The 19,963-nt window shown below is 41.3% G+C and overlaps 1 protein-coding gene across 4 annotated transcripts in view; it reads right to left on the reverse strand.

Moving 5' to 3' along the window:
- Positions 1-248: 248 nt before the first annotated feature.
- Positions 249-19,963, reverse strand: part of oxr1a (oxidation resistance 1a) — a 40,915-nt gene continuing 21,200 nt past the window's right edge. For 2 of the 4 annotated variants that reach the window (XM_061288228.1, XM_061288230.1), the window contains exons 5-15: positions 14,891-15,043; positions 14,049-14,233; positions 12,193-12,854; positions 10,629-10,788; positions 9,132-9,297; positions 6,074-6,154; positions 5,312-5,437; positions 3,195-3,347; positions 3,004-3,099; positions 2,048-2,121; positions 249-1,970 (exon numbers count right to left, since the gene is read on the reverse strand). In XM_061288228.1, the coding sequence (XP_061144212.1) occupies positions 1,835-1,970; positions 2,048-2,121; positions 3,004-3,099; positions 3,195-3,347; positions 5,312-5,437; positions 6,074-6,154; positions 9,132-9,297; positions 10,629-10,788; positions 12,193-12,854; positions 14,049-14,233; positions 14,891-15,043 (1,992 nt within the window). In that variant the 3' untranslated portion in view covers positions 249-1,834. Of the gene's footprint in view, positions 1,971-2,047; positions 2,122-3,003; positions 3,100-3,194; positions 3,348-5,311; positions 5,438-6,073; positions 6,155-7,578; positions 9,080-9,131; positions 9,298-10,628; positions 10,789-12,192; positions 12,855-14,048; positions 14,234-14,890; positions 15,044-19,963 lie in introns of those variants that run through there. The other 2 variants (XM_061288229.1, XM_061288232.1) reach the window with 2 other exon arrangements.

The following is a 19,963-nucleotide window of genomic DNA, read 5'->3' on the forward strand; positions in this document are numbered from 1 at the left end:
TTGTAATGTGATTTAAATTTTTTTTACTAGATTTACCAATTCCATCCATTTCCTAAACCACTTTTATATAAAAGCAGCAACCTGTCACAAATAAGTTCAGGTAAGTGGTCCGATAGCCAGTCGTGTTTTGGTGGTCCAACCATTTTTATCATCCGTCTGGCAGCTCAATGGCTAACTTTCAAAAAGACTAAAAGTTACAAGCCATAAAATATGCACTAAATAAAACATGCAAAGAAAGACGACGAATGTCAACGTATCCCTGGTTATAACCATTAATTCATCTTTATTAATTTATACATCACTGATACATGGTATTCAGGTGAAATAATTGGAAGATTTATCCATATTATTCTCTGTGGCTCTCCACAAGGACACAAATACTGGTGCGAAAGACCAGAGAAGGGTGGCTGTGGGGTGAAGGGCCCTTGGGTAAGGGTTAGGCAGCATCTCAGTCAGTCTGCTAGCATCTCTACCTACCCGTCGGAGAATCACCTGGCAGCCCAGGAGCAGAGAATCCCCCCCCCACTGCTATGAACCACATTCCACCCCACTTCCGACCTCAGCGTGGCCCTCCGTTTAGACACAGAGTGTTAGGGCATAATCTTGATATTGGTAGCAGCAAGCTTTCTACTAACAGTGAACATCATATGGATCGAAACAAAAAAAGTACTGTACAGCTACTGCTAATAGAATCTTAAAGCCTTTCCTTGACGCTTTGACACCAGATTAAAGTGCTAGAAGCCAACCCACCAATCCACACTTGGTCATATATATTTACTGTATATAGCATCATTTACAGGGTAATATACATTATATTGTAACAGCTGAAATGTCAGCACAAATAGATCACTGTCACACTTAACAGCAATATATATATATGATTATATACAGCCCTATATAATCATACATACCAATATATAATTGTCATATATGCATGTAAAACGGCTTAGCACGTCTCAGGCTTTTCAACTGGATGCCGGAACAGCAATTGTGTATCAAGACGTAAGAGCTTTCCACGTTCCTCTCTTGAAAGCTCCACGGATGGCAGCCAAAGTGCCGTGGGCCCCCGGGCGGGGGCTAGTTGAGGTCACAGGACAGTTATTTGCATATTCCACAAAATCTATTGCAACACGTTTACTGTCTACTAACAGTACAGCCGGTGTTAGCTGGACTCACACGTACACCCACTGAACAGAACATTACGACGATGGCTGATCTGGTTATAGCTATGTGCTTTCAGATGGTGTGCTAGGACAGTGAACGACAGGAGGACTATCACGCACAAGATACGCTATTAGTTTAGCCTCAAGAGGACCACCTGGAATTAGACTGTGGGACTAAATGTAACAAGCTCAACGAGCCAAATCCCTCATATGCAACTTCACAATAGAGTACCCCCCGTTTTTCCTTCTGTTATCACTTGCTTTGTTATCACCGCGTGGATAGGAATGTGTTTTTCTCTGCTTCCTCGTTCACTCTCCAAGCTGAATGGCTGCTGGGGCCACCTGTCTGGACCAATAGGATGGCACGGCGCAGTCCCCTTTGTGATCCCTTTTACACTGACTTTCCACTCTCCCCACCTACGCTGCAAAGATGCTGCACGAGGCCATAATAAGATACACACAAAGGTAGTTTTTCACAAAGGGAGAAAATAAAAAGCTCCAGAGTAACTGCAGAAGTAATGCACAACAAGCGTCCGATAGCGGGCTTCCGGTCGGGGGAGCCCCCTGTAATGTGCAGTTAAGGTTGGGACGTTGCCATTGTTCTAGGGAGGACCGCTCCTCAGTCTGCCTTAATTCAGGACTTGTCTGTTTCCCCAGTGGTGCACCCCATGTTACTCAAAAGCCCAGATCTCTATGTCCTGCACATAGAAATCTTCCTTTTTAGACAGCATGGGGTTCCCGAATGTTTTGCATGAGTGACTCCTGCCGTGGTAAAGGTCTCCATCCAGCCAGAGGCCAAACTCGCCACTAGGAGAGAATAAAATTAGTTTGCAGGGTTTCCCACAGCGCAAAGCTTTTTCTGGGGGGGACGGAGTGAATCTCACCTTCCACCACCAAAAGCTAAGGAGTCCATATCTCCCTTGATGAAGAACATGTTGTCACCTGTCCATTTGTACACCTGTCGTAGACACAATAGTGCACATATCAGATGATATTGCATGACATATCCTTGTTGACATTGTTTAATAAGCTCTTTGCGACACTCATGAACTCATTGACAACCTATGTGCCACCTGAATAAACATCAGATCTTGCGGACAACAAAATTGAACACACTCAAAGCCTCCTAAAGTTAAACGACTTAGAGTTTATGTATGCATGATGTCAAATGTCCTTGAATTTATTAATATTCACACACAAACACAACATTTAAAGGCACAAATTCTTCCCAATCTGTGAAAAATAATTTATATTAATAGAGTTCAATCACAAAGTTCTTATGTACATATAAGGAGCTCTAAGGGATGCCATTTCCAGACAGTTGCTTTTAATCACTGTAAATATTTTGGAATATAAAAATGTGACCACCCTCCTAAGATATGATGAGTGAGAACTGCACAGATGAGTCACATTTTAATGTGCCTTGCATTTCTTTTTGTACCATTCTTAACTGGCAAGCGCGATCATTCTAGCACGAAATGTATAAGAACATTCAAGTTTTTTTTCTTTCTTTCTGCATTTCCCTTCAGATCAGGAGTAGGAGAAATCAAGAGCTGGCACCTCTCATCTACTTGGGAAAGCCCCAATTCCCATTTGAGGTCCTCGAGGAAAACAGAAAGTACAAGCCCGCCCAGCTAAATGCTACGTTGTCAGCTGTTCAAGTTGTGAGTCATCAGGTGGTAGCCCAGCAAGTAGGTGTGCAGTGGATGCATGTAAGGCTCCATCTTTTAACATGCTTCAGCTTTTTACAGCTGCGGCTTACACATGATGAAACGTTTGATGAGGAAACCTTCAGCCAATTTGAATGTAAGAAGCGCTGTAATAAATCGAGTGCGTTTACCTCAAACTCTGGATTGAAGGTGAAGAGGAAGGTCTCTCCTGTGCCATAAAAGCCATCGCTGACTTTGAAGGGCTCCGACGCGAGGGCACCAAAAACCTGGAGGAGGGGGGGTTAAAAAAAAAAAAAAGTCAAGACTGAGGGCATCCAATTTTGCAGCGGTCTACTCAACTTGTGTTGATTTCTTAGCGTACCTGTCCGTCACTATCCTTAATGACCATGAGCACCGGGGTGTCCTGGCCCTGCATGGTTCTGTACAACGTCTTGATGCTCATGCCATGTTTGGATGTGCCAAAGGCAAGCGTCCACGGGTAACCGATGGTGCGTGGTGGCAAATTCCTTGCAAGCTATGTGACAGGAAAGGAGAGGCACAAAAGGCAATGAAAGCCTAAAAAGGCCACAACGACCGATGCTCAATTACATCTGCAGCGACCTTTCAACACCATCTGCCATTTAAAGAAGAGTAACACGACTACTGATGTCCTGGGAGAAAGGGAAGGGGGAGCGCCTGCTGCCGACACACAGAAGGCTTATCAACAACTTTGCTCCTTGCAGATTAACAAAGCTGACTGATAACCGCACAGAACTGGCAACTTTATTTTTTTACTTCAGCTAAAAATCCTATAAAATGTACTTTTTAGTGTATAGTACAACAGCCTCCCTCCAAACACTGTGTTCACTCTCTCTTGTTGCCTCTTCTTGTTGGTTCAGCACATTTTGCCAGCGGCGCTATAATGAGCGGCCTGAAAACGATGCCACTAGCAGATGAGGCTCCACTTGGCTCGCCTCTGCGCTGCCTGACTTATGTCCACCGGGTGATTACAGGAAGTCGCATATTGGCAATCTATCGGTCAACGTGCCAACTGGGACTCATTTCCAGGCGTGCGTGTGTGTGTATAAGAAAATGCATGCTACAACAAATGCAGCAACACGCAGGCTTTGTGACCCAGATCTGTACATGCATACAATATCAGTCTTGCTTTCTCCTGGTGACCTGGATGCTCTGCTATATTCTCAGTTATTTAGTAACAAAAATACCATATCACAAGATCTATTTTTTCTTTCTTTTTTAAATCAAACGCCCAAAAAATCATACCATGCATGTAAGAAGCATTTGGTCACATCGCTCTGAAGTCAAAAGTATGCAGCTCAAAGTCCTAGAGACATCAGGCTGTTATTAATTAATGCAGATTTTGATCCTGAATTATTATTTTTTTTTTATCTGCATTCTGGTATAGCATTTTTCAGCTCTTCCACATTTTCAGCCATCTGTCAACTGTCACATCAGAGGGACTCGCCACTTCAGCAGTGTCATTATTGTCGTCAAACTATCTTCTCTCTCTGGGCAGGCCGGTCCTCAGGTCACCTAAAAGTTCCTTGTTACATCTACACTGCTGACGATTACCCAGCACCAGCATCCACTGAACACAAAGCGGTGGTGCAGAGAGCAGGCGTGTAATTGTTTATTTCCTGATGCGCAAGAAAGGTTAGAAGGGTTAATGTGTATTACTAAACTCGTGTTCAAGAGTGACTGTTCGCAATCAGTTCTACAGCAGAGAAGGACCATTTGGGTGAATGTGTCTCTAAAGACCTTCAAAACTGACTTCATGCATCATGCAAGTCCACAGCGCACATCATGAATTAACAAGCACATGTTTATCTTTTTAATTCAGCTTATTTGCTAATTGCTCCTCTCCCAAAGGACGGACGGACTGGTCTTAACAAGAGCTGAGAACATCAGAAAATAGACTTCAAACTTTATGTTTATAAGCTGACGAACACTCGAGCATGAAATGTCACCTGATAAGAAGTATGGCTGTGGTATTGCGTTAGTTTCCCACTTGTGACTTAAAATGTGGTATTGCGTTAGTTTTCTACTTGTGACTTAATAAGTACAGAACCCCATAGTTGACAAGGAGGAGGAGGGGAACAAATATTTTTCTACAAGCCCAATTTCAGTCAAGTTGGGACGTTATGGAAAACGTAAAAGTGGAAAAAATTATTTGCATATTCTATATGTGCTATATATCTTCTATAGTCAATTGAACGGACTACATAAATAAGATATTTAATGTTCAAACTGGTGAACTGTATTTTCTTCCCAAATATTCTCTCTTACACAACATCGCAACTTCATTGGAATTGTTCCTTGTATTTGTGTTAATTCCCATGTAGAAAACCTGCTTACAAAAGCAAAGAAAAGCTGCCTTTCTCAGAAGACATTTTGTTACTTGAAGGTTCGACAGTGTCCTACTTTGCTGACAGTTATGAGCTGATGTTTATGTATGCAAAACTGCAGCGGGCACTATACCTTCTCAATTTGATCAGCCTCCAGGAGATCGCTTGGCTCTCTGAGGTTTGGTTTGAACGTTTCGGGCTCCAGTTCCGTTTTGATGGACGCGTCATGCTTGGAGTTCACCTCCTCTTTGGTAGTGATCTACAACAACAAGCACCAGTCAGCACATTGCACACCAACAATAAGGATAAGTGTCCCAGATTCCATCCAGAGAGTATTTGGGAGATGGATGGGACTACTCACAGTTGTTCTAAGACCACCACATTTACTTCAGCTACCGCTACTTTGACCAGGAGGCAATCTAGTAGGAACAGCTCATTGAAGCATCCAACACAGCTTTCTAATGGAATTTCCTTGACCACCTTTGTTTGTCTACAATATACAATGTATATATAAACGAAAGTATTTAACAGAATAGCTAGTAATGACTAGCTACGCAGACTGCTTGGAAACATTAGAAAGGAAAGCCTGTCACAAGAAGATAAGAGTCAACTTCTCTGCGCTCAAATGATAAATGTTTTCAGCGACCGCTCGGAAAGTTGCTTCAAAACCTGGTTTGAATAAATTTTATGCGCTTCAGAAAACGTATTGAAATATTTTCTTAAAGTAGTGATAGAATTTGGTTTGCCAATGCATTTGTGTGCAACGGGGTGGGGGTGGGGGTGGGGGGGGGCGACTGCGGGAGTGTGCAGTCTGCTGGAGACTTTGTTGGCAGGGACAGTAGGTAGAGCTGGCCACATTATAGAGTGGGCGGGCAGACAGAGCTGGTCTGGGCACCTGAAGTCTTTTGCAGAGTGAGCGCAGATCTTCGCTGTTTAGAGCGTCGATGCGACGGCGGTACTCCGTCATAGACACTACCTGGTAGTACAAAGACAGGAACAGGTAGAACATAAAACGCTGCCAGGTCTATTACTGGCAATGACGCAGGGTTTCTGAAGTCCCAGATGTGCATGAAGCACTGCAGTGCAACAGGTCTGACTTTGATGATTGGGGACATTTTGCATGTTTGTGTAATGTGTTTAAAAGGTTCAATTTAGAGTTCCGTTCAAATAGATTATACAAACTCTAACAAAACAAGAGAAAGACAAGCTCAACCTACTTGACAACCAATGCAAAAGGAAAAACTGGTCCATCCACAACATACCTTCAAAAAGGGAAGCTAGTTTACAAACGCAGAGCCCGTATTGCCAAATTTGCATTTTAGTTGCTATATAGCAACTTCTTCGGCCACCTGGCCATTCATTCATTTAGTTATTGAACAAAAGGAGCACGACATTTCCAAGGGGGGAGGGGTGGGGGTTACTGGCATTGCAAACTTTAAAGCCGCGGTATGAGATTCGAAACCGAAATAATTTGCTGAGGTTGCCTTGCCCCACCTGTACAACGAGACAAGACCGTGAGAGTGCTGAGAATCTCGAAACGACTGATTCTTTATTTTATTTTTTATTTTTTTATGTGTCATGGGTTCTGTTTGAAGTTCACTGTACCTGAGATAGTCATTTTACCAAGCAAACCAACATTGATATGTTAATTATCAATTGAAAACATTTTCAAAAACACTAATTCTTCATAAGAGACAATTACTGTAATTCTAATGTTGATAAACATTAGATCGATTTTCATTAAGGTATTCATCAATCATGACTAAAACAAATAACACTTTAAAAAATATATATTTTTCATACCTCAACAAGAAATTTGCATGAAATCAAATCACTGATGCAAAATAAGGTTCACGCTACCATGAGAAAGATAACCTTGAAGCTGAAGGTCACAAGCAAGCTTCCTCAGGGCACAAGGCGTACAACAATTCACAAACAATTTAGCCATCATGAGGCATACAATGCACAAATAAACCAAATCCACACTTTTGTTCAGTTGACTGACACCCATGTAAGTTTGTTTACACGCAGAAGCAAAGTTGAGCCAATTTGCACTCTTTATGATCCATAATATTCCACAGTAACTGTGTTAGGTGCGCGTCAAATATGAGGAAATGACAACTTCCAAGCTCCTGGCAACATCGTAGCATAGTCAATGGGATCATTATACTCAACAAACTTTCTGACCGCTCTCGCGTGTGGATTCGCTCTGATATGCAGACAGATAAAGCGGCCCCCAAACAAGGGCGATCACTTTCTATGTAAAAGTGACAGCTCAAAAACCGACCGGCTGATTTGCTAGCGTGCTAGTTAGCTTTGCTATTAAGCTAGCGTCGCTCTCGAACCAGAACGGCATAAGAGCAGAACGCATATTCATGGAGTAAAAAAACAACAACATACACGTGTATACTTAGGTGCCAGTTGTTTCTCTTGGCCCTTCACCCTCCTAGAAAACATGTCTTGCTTCCAGGGCGAGGTTGAAAACAGAAAGTCTCATCACAAATCATCTAACTCCCCGTGTGGATAGTTGGATACCCGAGATAGGCATTGAGGGGCTGTGCCCTGGCTGGCAACCATTCTGTGTGGACTTAAATAGAACATATTTATGGAAGGTGTCCTAACGCGATACATCAGAATGACATTGCTGATAGCCAATTACAACTTGGGATAAAAATAGAACACGCCCCCCATTGGTTAAAAATAGTACAACCCAGTCTAAATACTGGAAAGATTAAAGCTACAGCAACAGTACTCTAGGTCGATGCATACTGATATTTTTCATATTCTCAACGTCTTGTTGTCAAATGCACAGAAATAATTTGGATCAAATTGTACTCCTTTCTGGACAGCAGGGGTGACAAAACAAGGGGTGTTTTTTTCACAGGCTGCATTGTAGTCAGAGCACCTCATATTATATACAGTAAAAGCTACAAAACAAACTGACAAATAACTCGTTTTCAAATCAGACGAGTAAAAACTGGTCAAATATTTAAATTTTTTTTTTTTAAAGTGAAGACAATTTGCAATTCTAGTAATGACACACGAATTTGATGCACAATTTGTCTTCGCGGGCCACATAATAGGATGTGGCGGGCCGTATCTGGCCCCCAGGCCTTGAGTTTGACACATGTGCTGAAAAGGTTACATTACCCCAATAACCTGTGAGTCCAGCTACCGGTCATTTTTTCTTAAAATAGAACAAGCATAATGCACTTACATGAGAATTAATTTTCAGTGAAAGTTTTCTCCAGCCTCTAAACAATTCACCATAGTGTCTTCTTTCTATTATCACTAAATTCTACAAATGCTTTTATTGGAGTAATCACTACTCCCAGAACTAAGTTTACGGAATGACAACCCCGGGTTTGATTCCTCTCCACATTCAGAAATTATACACTCAAAAGGTTGAACTCAACATACTATTGTAGCACATTTAGCATTTTTGTAAATGATGGAAAATCAAGTTGGTCAGTGTGCATTCAGCAATATAGATTGCAGAATGCTTACCAACAATAGCGATTGCCACACAACATTGAATGACTCTACAATACACTGAGAATAGTAAACAATTGCACAAACATGCAAAACACTTTGGTTGGAAGTTCAGAAGGCGCAATTCCAAGCAAAGCAAGTATTCACATGGCACACATAAAGTACACGTGATTGAAAGTTCACAGAAAATATGCAATGATGAAATTCATACAAATGCAAAATATAGAAGCAGTTTACACAACTATCCATTTACACTGAGCATTGCATAATGAAAACAAACGGACTGAAGTGTGAACATCTAATTGGACACACAACAATGTCGTATACAGTACAATGCATGATTCTGGTTTCACAGATGATGGATCAATAAATAGCGAGGAACTGAATAATCCATGTCTGTGAGCCTGAGTCAATAAATCACAAAAAGCACACATGGAGCATAATTAACAGGAAGATCCTACCTCCCATTCTTTGACGTTGAGGTCAGTGATGGGCTCGTCCGCAGCACTTTCTGAGACCTCGTGCTTCTTGACAACCATAAATCCGGGTTCTTGTCCCATCCCTCGGACACCCTCACCATACATATCTGGGCTCCACTGCATGAAGAACACATAAAGGTGGTCTGACCTAGGAGGGACAAATGCAGAAAATCAAGAGGCAATTTTTTTTTTTTGGAAACATTATTCATCAATTAATTACTCAAACATTTTAAGATGCATAATGAATACGGAGCAATCCAACATACAACTCTTGACATAAAACATTTTTAAAGTGCATTTGGTTCCATTTATTTTAAGATACACCGGCCTCCATAATTATAGTCACCCCTGGTTAAAATGTATTTAGCATCTAATAAATCCATGTTTTTTTTTAAATATTACAGAAAAATAATGGAAAAAATCCCCAGGTTGTTTCATATGTGTGTGTGTGTGCTGCTTAACTATTTTGCAAGCACTTTTATAAGTGAGTCAGTAAGTCTTTAGAAGCCTTTATAAATACGCTGAGCTGTGTCCAGTGTCTTAATAGCGTAAGGCTCATTCCTAACCTCACTTTCTCCCTTCGCAATTGTAAAGTGACTTAAAGACACATCATACGCCTCGCTTCCCATCTAGGTCAGATTACAGAGAGTCTATTGCTATACGTGCAAAGATCTTATGAGCCATTTGGTTGTCCACCTTAGCAATACTCCCACCACCCATGCAAAGAAATAGCTAAAGGAGTAGTAACAGCTTACAAGCCCCACTATTCAAAGCTAGTTTTGAATCTGACATGTCTCTTAGCTATTATCTGTACGAGCAACACACCGGAAAACGGTTTGACAGGTGGGACATGCTGTAGCTAGGCAACATGCGGCGCTGAACAACAGACAAGGCTAGACTTCTTAAATTCTTAACAGAAAAGTGAGGGGGATGATTTCAGAGCTGCATCCTGCACTCGACATCACCGAGAAGCAGTAAATGGAACCCAAAAAATAATGACACGGATGCTTGTCTGATTCAAATGTGATTACTGATTGAAAAGAGCACCGGGTCATTACTCAAAAAATGAGGATGACAAGCTCCCAACTGCTGGTTCCCACATAACAGCTTTTTGCAGTGAGAGTTAGGTTCAGTTTTTATCTCAGATATTTTTTCTTTAGTACTGATTTCATCGATATCCAGATTTTTTAAAATCAGGGCGGGGGGGGGTAGTATCCCTAATTTTTCATAAAACACACTTATAGGAGGTTCGTCAGCATTGGACTTTTTTTTTCTTGCTATGCATTTCATCAGGCGTCAACTATATATTGATTTTTGATGCTTTCTGTTGTTCCTTATCCCCGCTGTGCGCTGTTCCAAAAATCTTGCACTTCAACCCTGCTTGATACAACTTATCACAAAACAGGTGTAACAATTCATTTGTAAGTGAACAAAGATAGATTTGTATACGCTTGAGTCATATGCGGCAAAGTAACTGACCTCTCCTGCGGCACGGCAAACCAGTACTCGTGCTTCTTGCCCTGTTGGGCATACTGCTGCATGGATGCGCTGGCATTGGAAACAAAGGTCTTTTTCATTGGCTTCCCCACCCGCAGACATAGGAACTTGTGTGAGTGGCTCTTCCTCCTCTGTGCAGATCCTAGAAGCAGAAGTCAAATGAAAAACAACATGGGACTATTTTAAATCAAAACAGTTTTTTTTTTTTAATTACAATGATATATTAATTCGCAAATGTTAGTATTGTGACAAATATTTTATCTAGTGAAGAAACCTAACGTAGTAATCTTCCAACTTCCATTTAAGGGCCACTTCATCTGACATTTGATATTCTGTGCCAGAAACTTAAAAGGACAGGAAGAAAATACGAGCCCATGGTTTACAGTAGCACAGTCTTGTATCCATAAAAGTGTACTGCAAATTATCATTATACATAATCTAGGTTGATCATAAAGAAATAATCATAGTTCCTGTACGAGCACAGATTATTTTCTGTGGTTACTTGTGCGGACTGCTGTGCCTAGTAAGGAGGTACAGTCAATGTATTTGAATTAACTGCTTTTGGAGAATAATTGCCATTGCAGAATGAAAATGACAAAACTTCCTGCTGCTATCTTGGTTTGTGAAACTGTCTTTTTTTTTTTTTGTTTTACAGAATCTAGCTAAATTGGGTAATGTAGCACCAAATGAGTCACTGTGAGGCTTCTGTTCCGACCTGGCATACATCATTTGTGGTTTGATCCCAAAGCGGACAGCTCGAGGTACGCCAGTTCACAGCTGGCATCACATGAGAAGAGTGACCCACTTGGGTTTATATCTCACAAACACCAAATGTAGTGTTGTATTAAGCCAAGCTAGATGCACAACGCTACTTTAGTTCTAGGGCCGATCCATGCATTCGGAGGCAATAACCCAAACAGCTACACAAACCTAAAAGCGACAAAAGCTGCATTCTTCCCTCCCTAATCCCGAGTGCTCTGGCAGTGCCTGTCACCCACTATCAGGACTGGGCAGTGTTTCAAACAGATCTGGGCACGAAGTCAAACTTCAATGGAGAGCTAAAGGCCATATAAAGAAAAGCATTCTTTCAAAAGATTTGTTGGTTTCATACAAAAGTTTACATAATTATAAAATTATTGAAACTGGTCATTTTATATGTGTGATAATAGTTTTTTTTTCTAAGATGTTTGTTGAGGACTGCTCAACATATTAAAATAATTTGAAATGTTTTTTTTAACATTTCTTAGGGAACAAAAATAGTTTTCTGGATTTGTATTGGATTAGCTACAGACACTTTACATGTAGTTGAATGGTCAATTTGAATCTTGAATCTAAAAATGGAAAAACAAGTGTCCCTATTGCTGATCAGGAAAACAATTATGCATTCATACCTCGTCATCATTATACTACATGCTGATTAAACAGATTATAATTACCTGCCCAATGATACTAGCCTAAAAAGTCAACAATTTACTTCGATACGTAACCAATGAATAATGTAGCGTCAAAGTTGAACTGTTCTGAAATAAATCATTAAATACATTACCCTGGGTGTTCTGTGTGTTTCCCTTTTGCCCTTGTTCTACATGATCCTTCTCCAATGTCCCTTGTTGCATAGAGTCAGTTTTGGAGACTTCAGTCCCCTCGTTGGCATCCCCAAGTAGACTGGCTGTGACAGAAAGGGTGTCTGTGGCAAGTGGGGTGGCTGATGTTTGAGACCCTGGAAAAGAGGTGCTGCTGCTGCTGCTGTTGGGGCGAAGGGGAGCCTGGCTAGTGGTGCTGGTAGTGGGTGTGCTTGGTGGCTTCTCTTCACTGTGCTGCTTGGATCCCAATGGGGACTGAATATTCTTTTCTGTGGCAGTGTCTGGAGGATTGTCCACTACTGTGGCTGGAGGCTCTTCAGGATGGCTGACTGAGCTGCGGGTACTGGCCGGGCCTTGTGAGCTATTGGGCTCTTCCTGGGTCACGGTCTGCACAGACTCTACAGAGGCGCAAGAAGACTTGTCCAGACAGACATCCTCGCTAGACGCTTGCTCTTCCTCCCTGATGGGGGACAGCTCAGACTCCGTGAAGACGTCTTCTGAAATTGAACCCTCTGTGCTGCGTGGGGCAGTGCTGCCACTGTCACCGGCTCCGGGCTCCTTCTGTTGCTGTTCTGGGTCCTTCTGCTGGGAAGGATGTCGTTCAGATGGCAGAGGCTCTAAGTCACTGGAAAAATAAACAGCGTGAAATGATGCACAAGCATTTTCTATCAGTTATCAAGAAATACGAATGCCCTTATGATTTAATGTTTTTTTTATGTCACAGTGCACAGTAAGTGACATGGAATTGTGTTTGTCGTTGTTGCTTTTCTAATGTCATTGGCATCTTACTATGCTTTTTAGTTGTAGCTATTATTTATTAGTCCGTCTGGCAAAGTCCTTTGTAAGCACATTTTTTTGTAAGCATGTTTTTTTTTTTTTTTTAAAGATACAAATTAAATTCTTATTATTATTATGCATATCAAAGCTTCCATATTTATTATCAAAGCATCCATGTAACTAGTACACTGCATACGTCATATGGGACAGAATTACACTATGCATGAGAGAAGGGAGAGTGAAAGAGACAGATTGCCAGCACAATAACTGCTCCATGGGCAGCAACTCCCAACCAGCTAAATACAGCACTGGTCAGACCAAGCTGCCAGTTGAGGAAACAACAACAACAAAAAGAATACCCCACAGGGCTCCAATACTATATTTATCCTTGCATAATTCAGACTTGGATAGACTTGTCCCTTAAAACCTGTTCAAGCCAAGCAAAAGAAAAATAGACGATTCTGTGGGAGGAAGCCTTTGATTCCACAGAGAGGGCTAATTCCTTCTGTCTACTGAGCAACAACCAAAGCGTAGGAAGGTGAAGGCATACTTCATTAACCTTGGTATTTTTATCCTTATTTTAGTAAATACGGGAAAAGGATGAAACTGTTTATTGGTTGATGATGCAATCAGCCTGTGGGTGACCCTTTCCAATCATGCCAAGCGTGTTATCAGTGGCTTAATCTTAATAGAAATGCCCCCCAATTTTGAGGAAAGAAAACTGACTGAAACCAAAATTTGACCTGATCAACCTTTAAACTCTTGGTTAAGTTATACTTTAAAAAAAAAAAAGAGAGAGGCAAACTGTCAAGGTCATTTGAGTTGTTAGGGACTGAAATAATGCCGAAAAAAAGACTTCCCTCAACTCGGTAATCTTGTTTAAGGTATCACTAAAAATGACATCATATTTTCTTTTAATAATGGGGAAAATATCCCTGAAAGAAGAAGCGCAATTCAATTTGCAGTGCAAGTGGCCGTTTCGGGTGTACTTTTCCTCCCTCGACCAATCGATTCGGATTGAGTGTGTATTAAATTGTCTTACTCTGGCACAGTCTCTCTGATCTTGGGGTCAGTGATCTCTTTAAAGATGGCAGCAGATTGGACCTCTTCCAGAGGACACATGATGCCATACTCCTCACACCCATGGGCCTGAACCAGAGGGTCCATCCGGTGTGGATCAAACATGATGTTGTTGGGTGTCACGAGCAATACGCCACTTACTGAACCCTGAAAAAAATGCAAAAGGAAGAAAGCTGTGTCTTAAGCATTGCCGTTCTCTGCGTTCTGCTTTTAGATAGAAAGACGTAATGTCACTTTTAGCAGGTGCGATCAAATAAGTGTTTCAATACAGCGAAGGATGAAGTTAAGATTTTATTTACCACTAAATCAATCCCCATTGTTACAACAGACCCAATTTGAAACTCCTGTTCTAAATCAAGTAGGTTACTGATCGCTAGTACCTACCACTTAAATACATTCATTTGGACGCTGAAAGTGAATCAGTAGAGTGGTTCGATACCATGGATCTTTGTGTGTGTCTAGCGGGGAAAGGTGTCTCGAACACAAACATGCTTACGGGCAGCCAGATGATGACTGAAATCTGTCAAATTCATTAAAAGAATTCCAGGTTGGATGAATTAAAGGAGAACTTTTTAATGTTTGCTTTAGGAGATTGTCTAAGATTGACATCGCGCAGCAATTTTATATTGATGCGCTGGAGAACTGTTGGATTATAAAATGATTGTGCTGTGAAAAATTTGATCCTTTCTCCCTTTTTAATTAATGAATGAATGTGAAAGTACTTGAGGTTTATTCCTTTAACGTTTTAATATTATTATCTCTCACTTAACCCACCTTATCCTACCATAAAGAAGACCGTCTTACCTTTCCATCAGTTATGTACTTGCAGTTGATCTTAAGGAACTTTTCTGTAAGGGCCTCTTCCTCCTCGGAGGTGGATGACACCACTCTGGATTGACGTAGAGCGGAAAACACTGGGGGGAGAACAGCCTCTGGTCTGGAGGGCCCATCTGAATCCTGTTCAGGGGAGGGGGGTGGAATAAAGACAACAATGGAATCAGGGACGCAAAGGGACACGAAGACAGTTATTTGTAAACTGGGTCTAATGAAATTCATTTTTTAGTGAGGGCAAAAGGATGATGTTCCACTAAACACACCCAATTCGTAATATGAACCGACGAACACGGAAGGTTTGTTCCACTTGGAAACACTTGGTGTAACTAATTTGTGTCTTACTTGATCATACTAATGCAGTTGAGTCGCTAAATGTATTAAATATATATCTATAGGATAATATTTTTCTCCCTCCAGTACTCATGAAATTCACCACTTTAATTAGGTTGATGTTTTTCTACTTTTTCATAACTTGATTTCTTGGTATGTTATTTAGAATGAACATGCCCTCATGCGAGGCCAAACCTTTTCTGGCACAGGTGCCCCACATTTATTGTCTATAAACAATAACTGGAAAATAAAATAGGTGAAAATCCAATCCAGGGTATTTACAGAGTTGTCACGAAGCCACTCCTTGTCTTGGCTTTGTAAGAATCGGTGTCTTATTGGAAGGTAAACCTTCGCCTTGTCCGAGCACTCGGAACTAGGCTTTCATTCAGGATGTCTGTGTACATTGTTACATTCATCAATCCCTCAATCCTGACAAGTGCTGCTGCCACCCACCACCTTGCTTTTACTGCAGGGATGGTATTGGTCAGGTGATGAGCAGTGGTTTCCTTCAAACATAACACGGCATGCACGCCAAAGAATCTTCAGAGAATTTTCTTTCTCGTGTTCTGAGAGTCTTTCAGGTGTCTTTTGGTAAACTCCAGCTGGGCTGCTGTGTCCCGTTTACTAAATAGGAGTGGCATGTGTATGGTCATTGACCATACAGGCCTGATTAGTGGAGGGATATTTTCGAAATAAAACAAACAAAACAAATAAATAAATGTAAGGGTTTAGTAAGTGGGCCACTCTGAGTATGGTTGCAGGCCACATACAGCCAGTTGTCCATTCCTGATCAATAACATTGAATGTAATTCTGCAATCTGGCACAAGTGCTGTCTGTTGGGCTGAGACAGAAGGAAGAATGGGCTGAGACAGAAGGAAGAATGGTGTTTTTCTTCCCCCCGCCATACATCGTCTGTGCCACAGGGAGGCATGTCCGATTTAATTGCCCGATGGCAATTGTCTGAGCACCATTTTGGAGGATGGAATTGAATGAATAAACAATTGTCACTTAAGATTACTGTGAAAACTGTGCAAAGAGTGACAGATTGGCAATACAGAGATACAGAAGACATTAAAATGCCCTGACAATGAAGGAGAAACAGGAATAGCACTCAGCAGAGCAGAGACTACGGACAAGAACTAACCATCTCAATTTCAATCAACCCCAAATTGTTCACCTTGATGATACTGTATGAATCTCTTGCACATTTTAGAACTTTGGCATTAAGATTTATACATCCTTCACTGACCAATTGGGGCGGGGGGGCTGTAATTTTGCCATAAGTGAAAATAAATTATCCACGTTACTAGCCATTCATATTGGACCCCTCGTTAGGCTTGTGGATGTGCTGCATCCTATCCCAGCTAATGGGAAAGAGGCAGGGTACATCCTGGAGTGGATGCCAGCTAACCACAGGGCACAGACAAAAAAAGTAGGCATGGGCCAGTTACCAGTTCCACAGTATAATACGATCTTGAATTTTTATTTATTTTTTTTAAAGCTGCCCAAGTTTTCTATGACCGGTAAGTCTTGAACAATGTTGCATATGTCATTGCCAAAAACATGCAAAATGAAAGTTGTACACAGGAAGCAGGGCCCATGTGTCAAAAGGTGTGTGGTTTTCTGCAACAACTGGACTGGCAATGGAGAATCATACATAAGCTTCACAGTGCATTTCCTCTCTCCAGACTGGGAATTGAAGTCTTTCTGCCTCACAACTTTCTTTCTCCCAAGAGGACCACCGCACTGCTGACAACATCTTGGAAGTATTTGAAAACATGCTGCGCGAGTGGGGCATCACAGTAGAACATTTGTCTAGTATCACAATGGACAATGATTTACAAGCATGATGGCATACAGTGCAGAATTTCTATCGCGGCTGAAAAAGGAAGAAAGAACTGTCGAAGAATCAGTCAATACAGAACATTCCTGAGCAATCACTTTGTCATGTAGTGATGAGCTCCATTTTCAAAATGATTCTGAGACTTCTGGAACAGCAGCAGGCCTGTTGTGCTCATGGCATCTTATGGCAAAGTGTGATCTGCACACTGATGAGGGTTTGCCAACTTCTAGGGCCCTTAAATTACTTCACAGATCTACTGAGGTCTGAAACTGGCAACGGAGGACATCACTAGCAATTATGGATGATCTGCAACACTGAGAAAGTCAAGGTGATTGACACTGCTTGCCATTGATCGACATTGCAGGGCAAATTTTACTTGCAACAAAGGATGACACCATTCCATCAACTGTACTGTAGAGGAAGCTGTGCACCTCGCAGAAACAACATCACTCCCATTGCAACAATTACCTGCCATGACTGCCTACCAAGATCAAGATCAAGGAAGCAGCACTTCTACTTCACCACTGTCTATTCTGTTGTCTCGAAAACTTTCTCGACCCGCCAGTGTTATTTACTCAAATATTTAAAAATAATTCATTTAAGAGCTGTAATTGAATACTATGACATTTATCATACTGTCAGACTCTGATATCGGCCCATGCCTATACACCAAAAAGATTCAAGATCACTCACTTTAAAAATCTTCAATTAATTTATCATGCATTTTACGCAATATGGGAGCAGAGCATCTGAAGAAAACCCAAACATAAACAAGGAGAACATGTTAACTCCACACAGGACAGCTGGAGCCTAGTTACGAACCCACAAACTCTGAACTGTGAGGTGGTCGTGCTAATTAGTCACCACAATGCCGCCCACACTGCCATGCAGACCAGCACAAAAAACAAGAGGATCCTCTCACGATTCTTTAGGATGTGACAATAGATGCATAGGTTTTGAGGAATAGAACTGGAAAGATTCACTGATGCCAAGAGACAGAAAAAGACAGGAGGAGTAATGGAATGATAATGGCAAAAATGTTCACCAGATGGTGATAACCATTTTAGCAACTGACAAAAAATACTCATGCAACTATAAAAAAGACTGACGAGAAAAGAATCTACAGATGGTGCACATTGGTCCCTTACCTGGGACAGCACATGCGCTTACCATTTTCAAGCCCTACATTTGGATTCAGGGATGGGTCAAAAGCCCATGGTAACTCAAAAATGCCAACACAACTTTCAGTTCATTTCAATACCAAGACATTTGTTCATTTGTCATTAATGGGGGAGCTATCCCAAAAGTGCTGCAGCATTCGGATTTACATAATCTGACAAAATGACATCAAAAATGTGATTACAATAAAAATGTCACGTTTGTGCATTTACCCTTGTCAGTGATGTCAAGGACCATGTAAACATAACCTCATTGGCTGAGGACATCATGAAAACGTGCTTGGAATGAGGAAAAAGAACAAAAAACAGTAAAGAAGGATTGTGTGGGAGTTCTCGTGAACTGGGATTTGAAACAGTTGGGCAGGGCATCAAGAGCCAAAGGAGATCTGGAGAGTCATAGCCCTTAGCAACTATCTCCTGTTCTACTGACACTATCCCACGCATTTCCCCCTCATTGTCTCCTGGTGCAGTCGACAAACAGCATTCGCAATACTGACCCACACTGACAGTCAGTGGAAGAAGCAGTACGACCTGGCCACCCCTTACAACCACAACAAGCCTTCTGCATCCTGGGAATACAAGAAAAAAAAAGCTCTAAAATGCTACAACAATGTGACATTTGTTGCCAGAGACAAAGTTTGATCGCTGATCTGAGAAATCAGCTACTGTCAATGTTTTTTGCAAACTGTGGAACCAGAGCTCCAGATGAGCTCGATGGCTATGGGAATTTGTCCGCGTTTTACTGGCTTGTCATCCACTTATGGTGAACCCAACTCACCCACACAACTGCACTCCTTGGCTCCACTTCACTAGCAAGTTACTTCCTAATGACTCATTCAAGCTAACGTTCCACCTCTATGGTTAAATATAAAAGGGAGCAGGATTTTCCAGCTGGAAACCAACAAGTTAAAACAAGAAAAGGTACACTTGACAGGAGAAAACTGTTTGCCTTTTAAATGATCAAATATATACCTGGGCTGAAAGAGGCCTCTGCAGATGTGAAAATATATCTTTGCTTAAACAACATTGACTTACATTATGTGTAATTAAGCCTGCCAGACTTCACAGGAGGGCTGTAAAGTGGATGTATTGAGGACTAAAAATGTTCACACTATTTGTAAAAGACAACACATTTATATTCTGTAATCCTTAAGCCTCTTTGGTTACTCCTTTGGTCATCTAATTGACCACTGGTGATAATAAAAGTACACATTGTAAGTCTATCCACTGGAAAACAAACAGACATATGGATAGCAGTGCCTTGAGATAAAAAAAACACCCAATACGTCTTCATTTGATTTAAGTCATAATTGTTGGACAGAAATTTGCAGCTGCCTGAGTGACAATCACTTTTGGTCTTCTTTACCTAGTTATTATATCTGTGTGTGCATTTATTTATTATTTGTGTTTTTGTTTTAAAAACAGCACAATGGATGTGCTTGAACTTCAGACTTTTGGCTTTAATTTGAAGCAATTTACCTTCAAATCAGGTGAACGGTGTAGGAATTACAAAAATTATGTACCGCTCAATTTTTGAGGGACCAACAACTGGCTGCTCAGCTGTTGGACAGGTGGGCATGTAATGGATGCCAATGGAGCTGGTTCCCTTGTATTTATCAATTATGTGACTACCGACAGAAGCAGCAGGATGAATTCTCAAGTGTTTTGGGCAATATTATCAGCCCATTTTC

Source organism: Syngnathus typhle, linkage group LG10 (assembly GCF_033458585.1).
Source record: "Syngnathus typhle isolate RoL2023-S1 ecotype Sweden linkage group LG10, RoL_Styp_1.0, whole genome shotgun sequence".
Lineage (NCBI taxonomy): Eukaryota > Metazoa > Chordata > Actinopteri > Syngnathiformes > Syngnathidae > Syngnathus > Syngnathus typhle.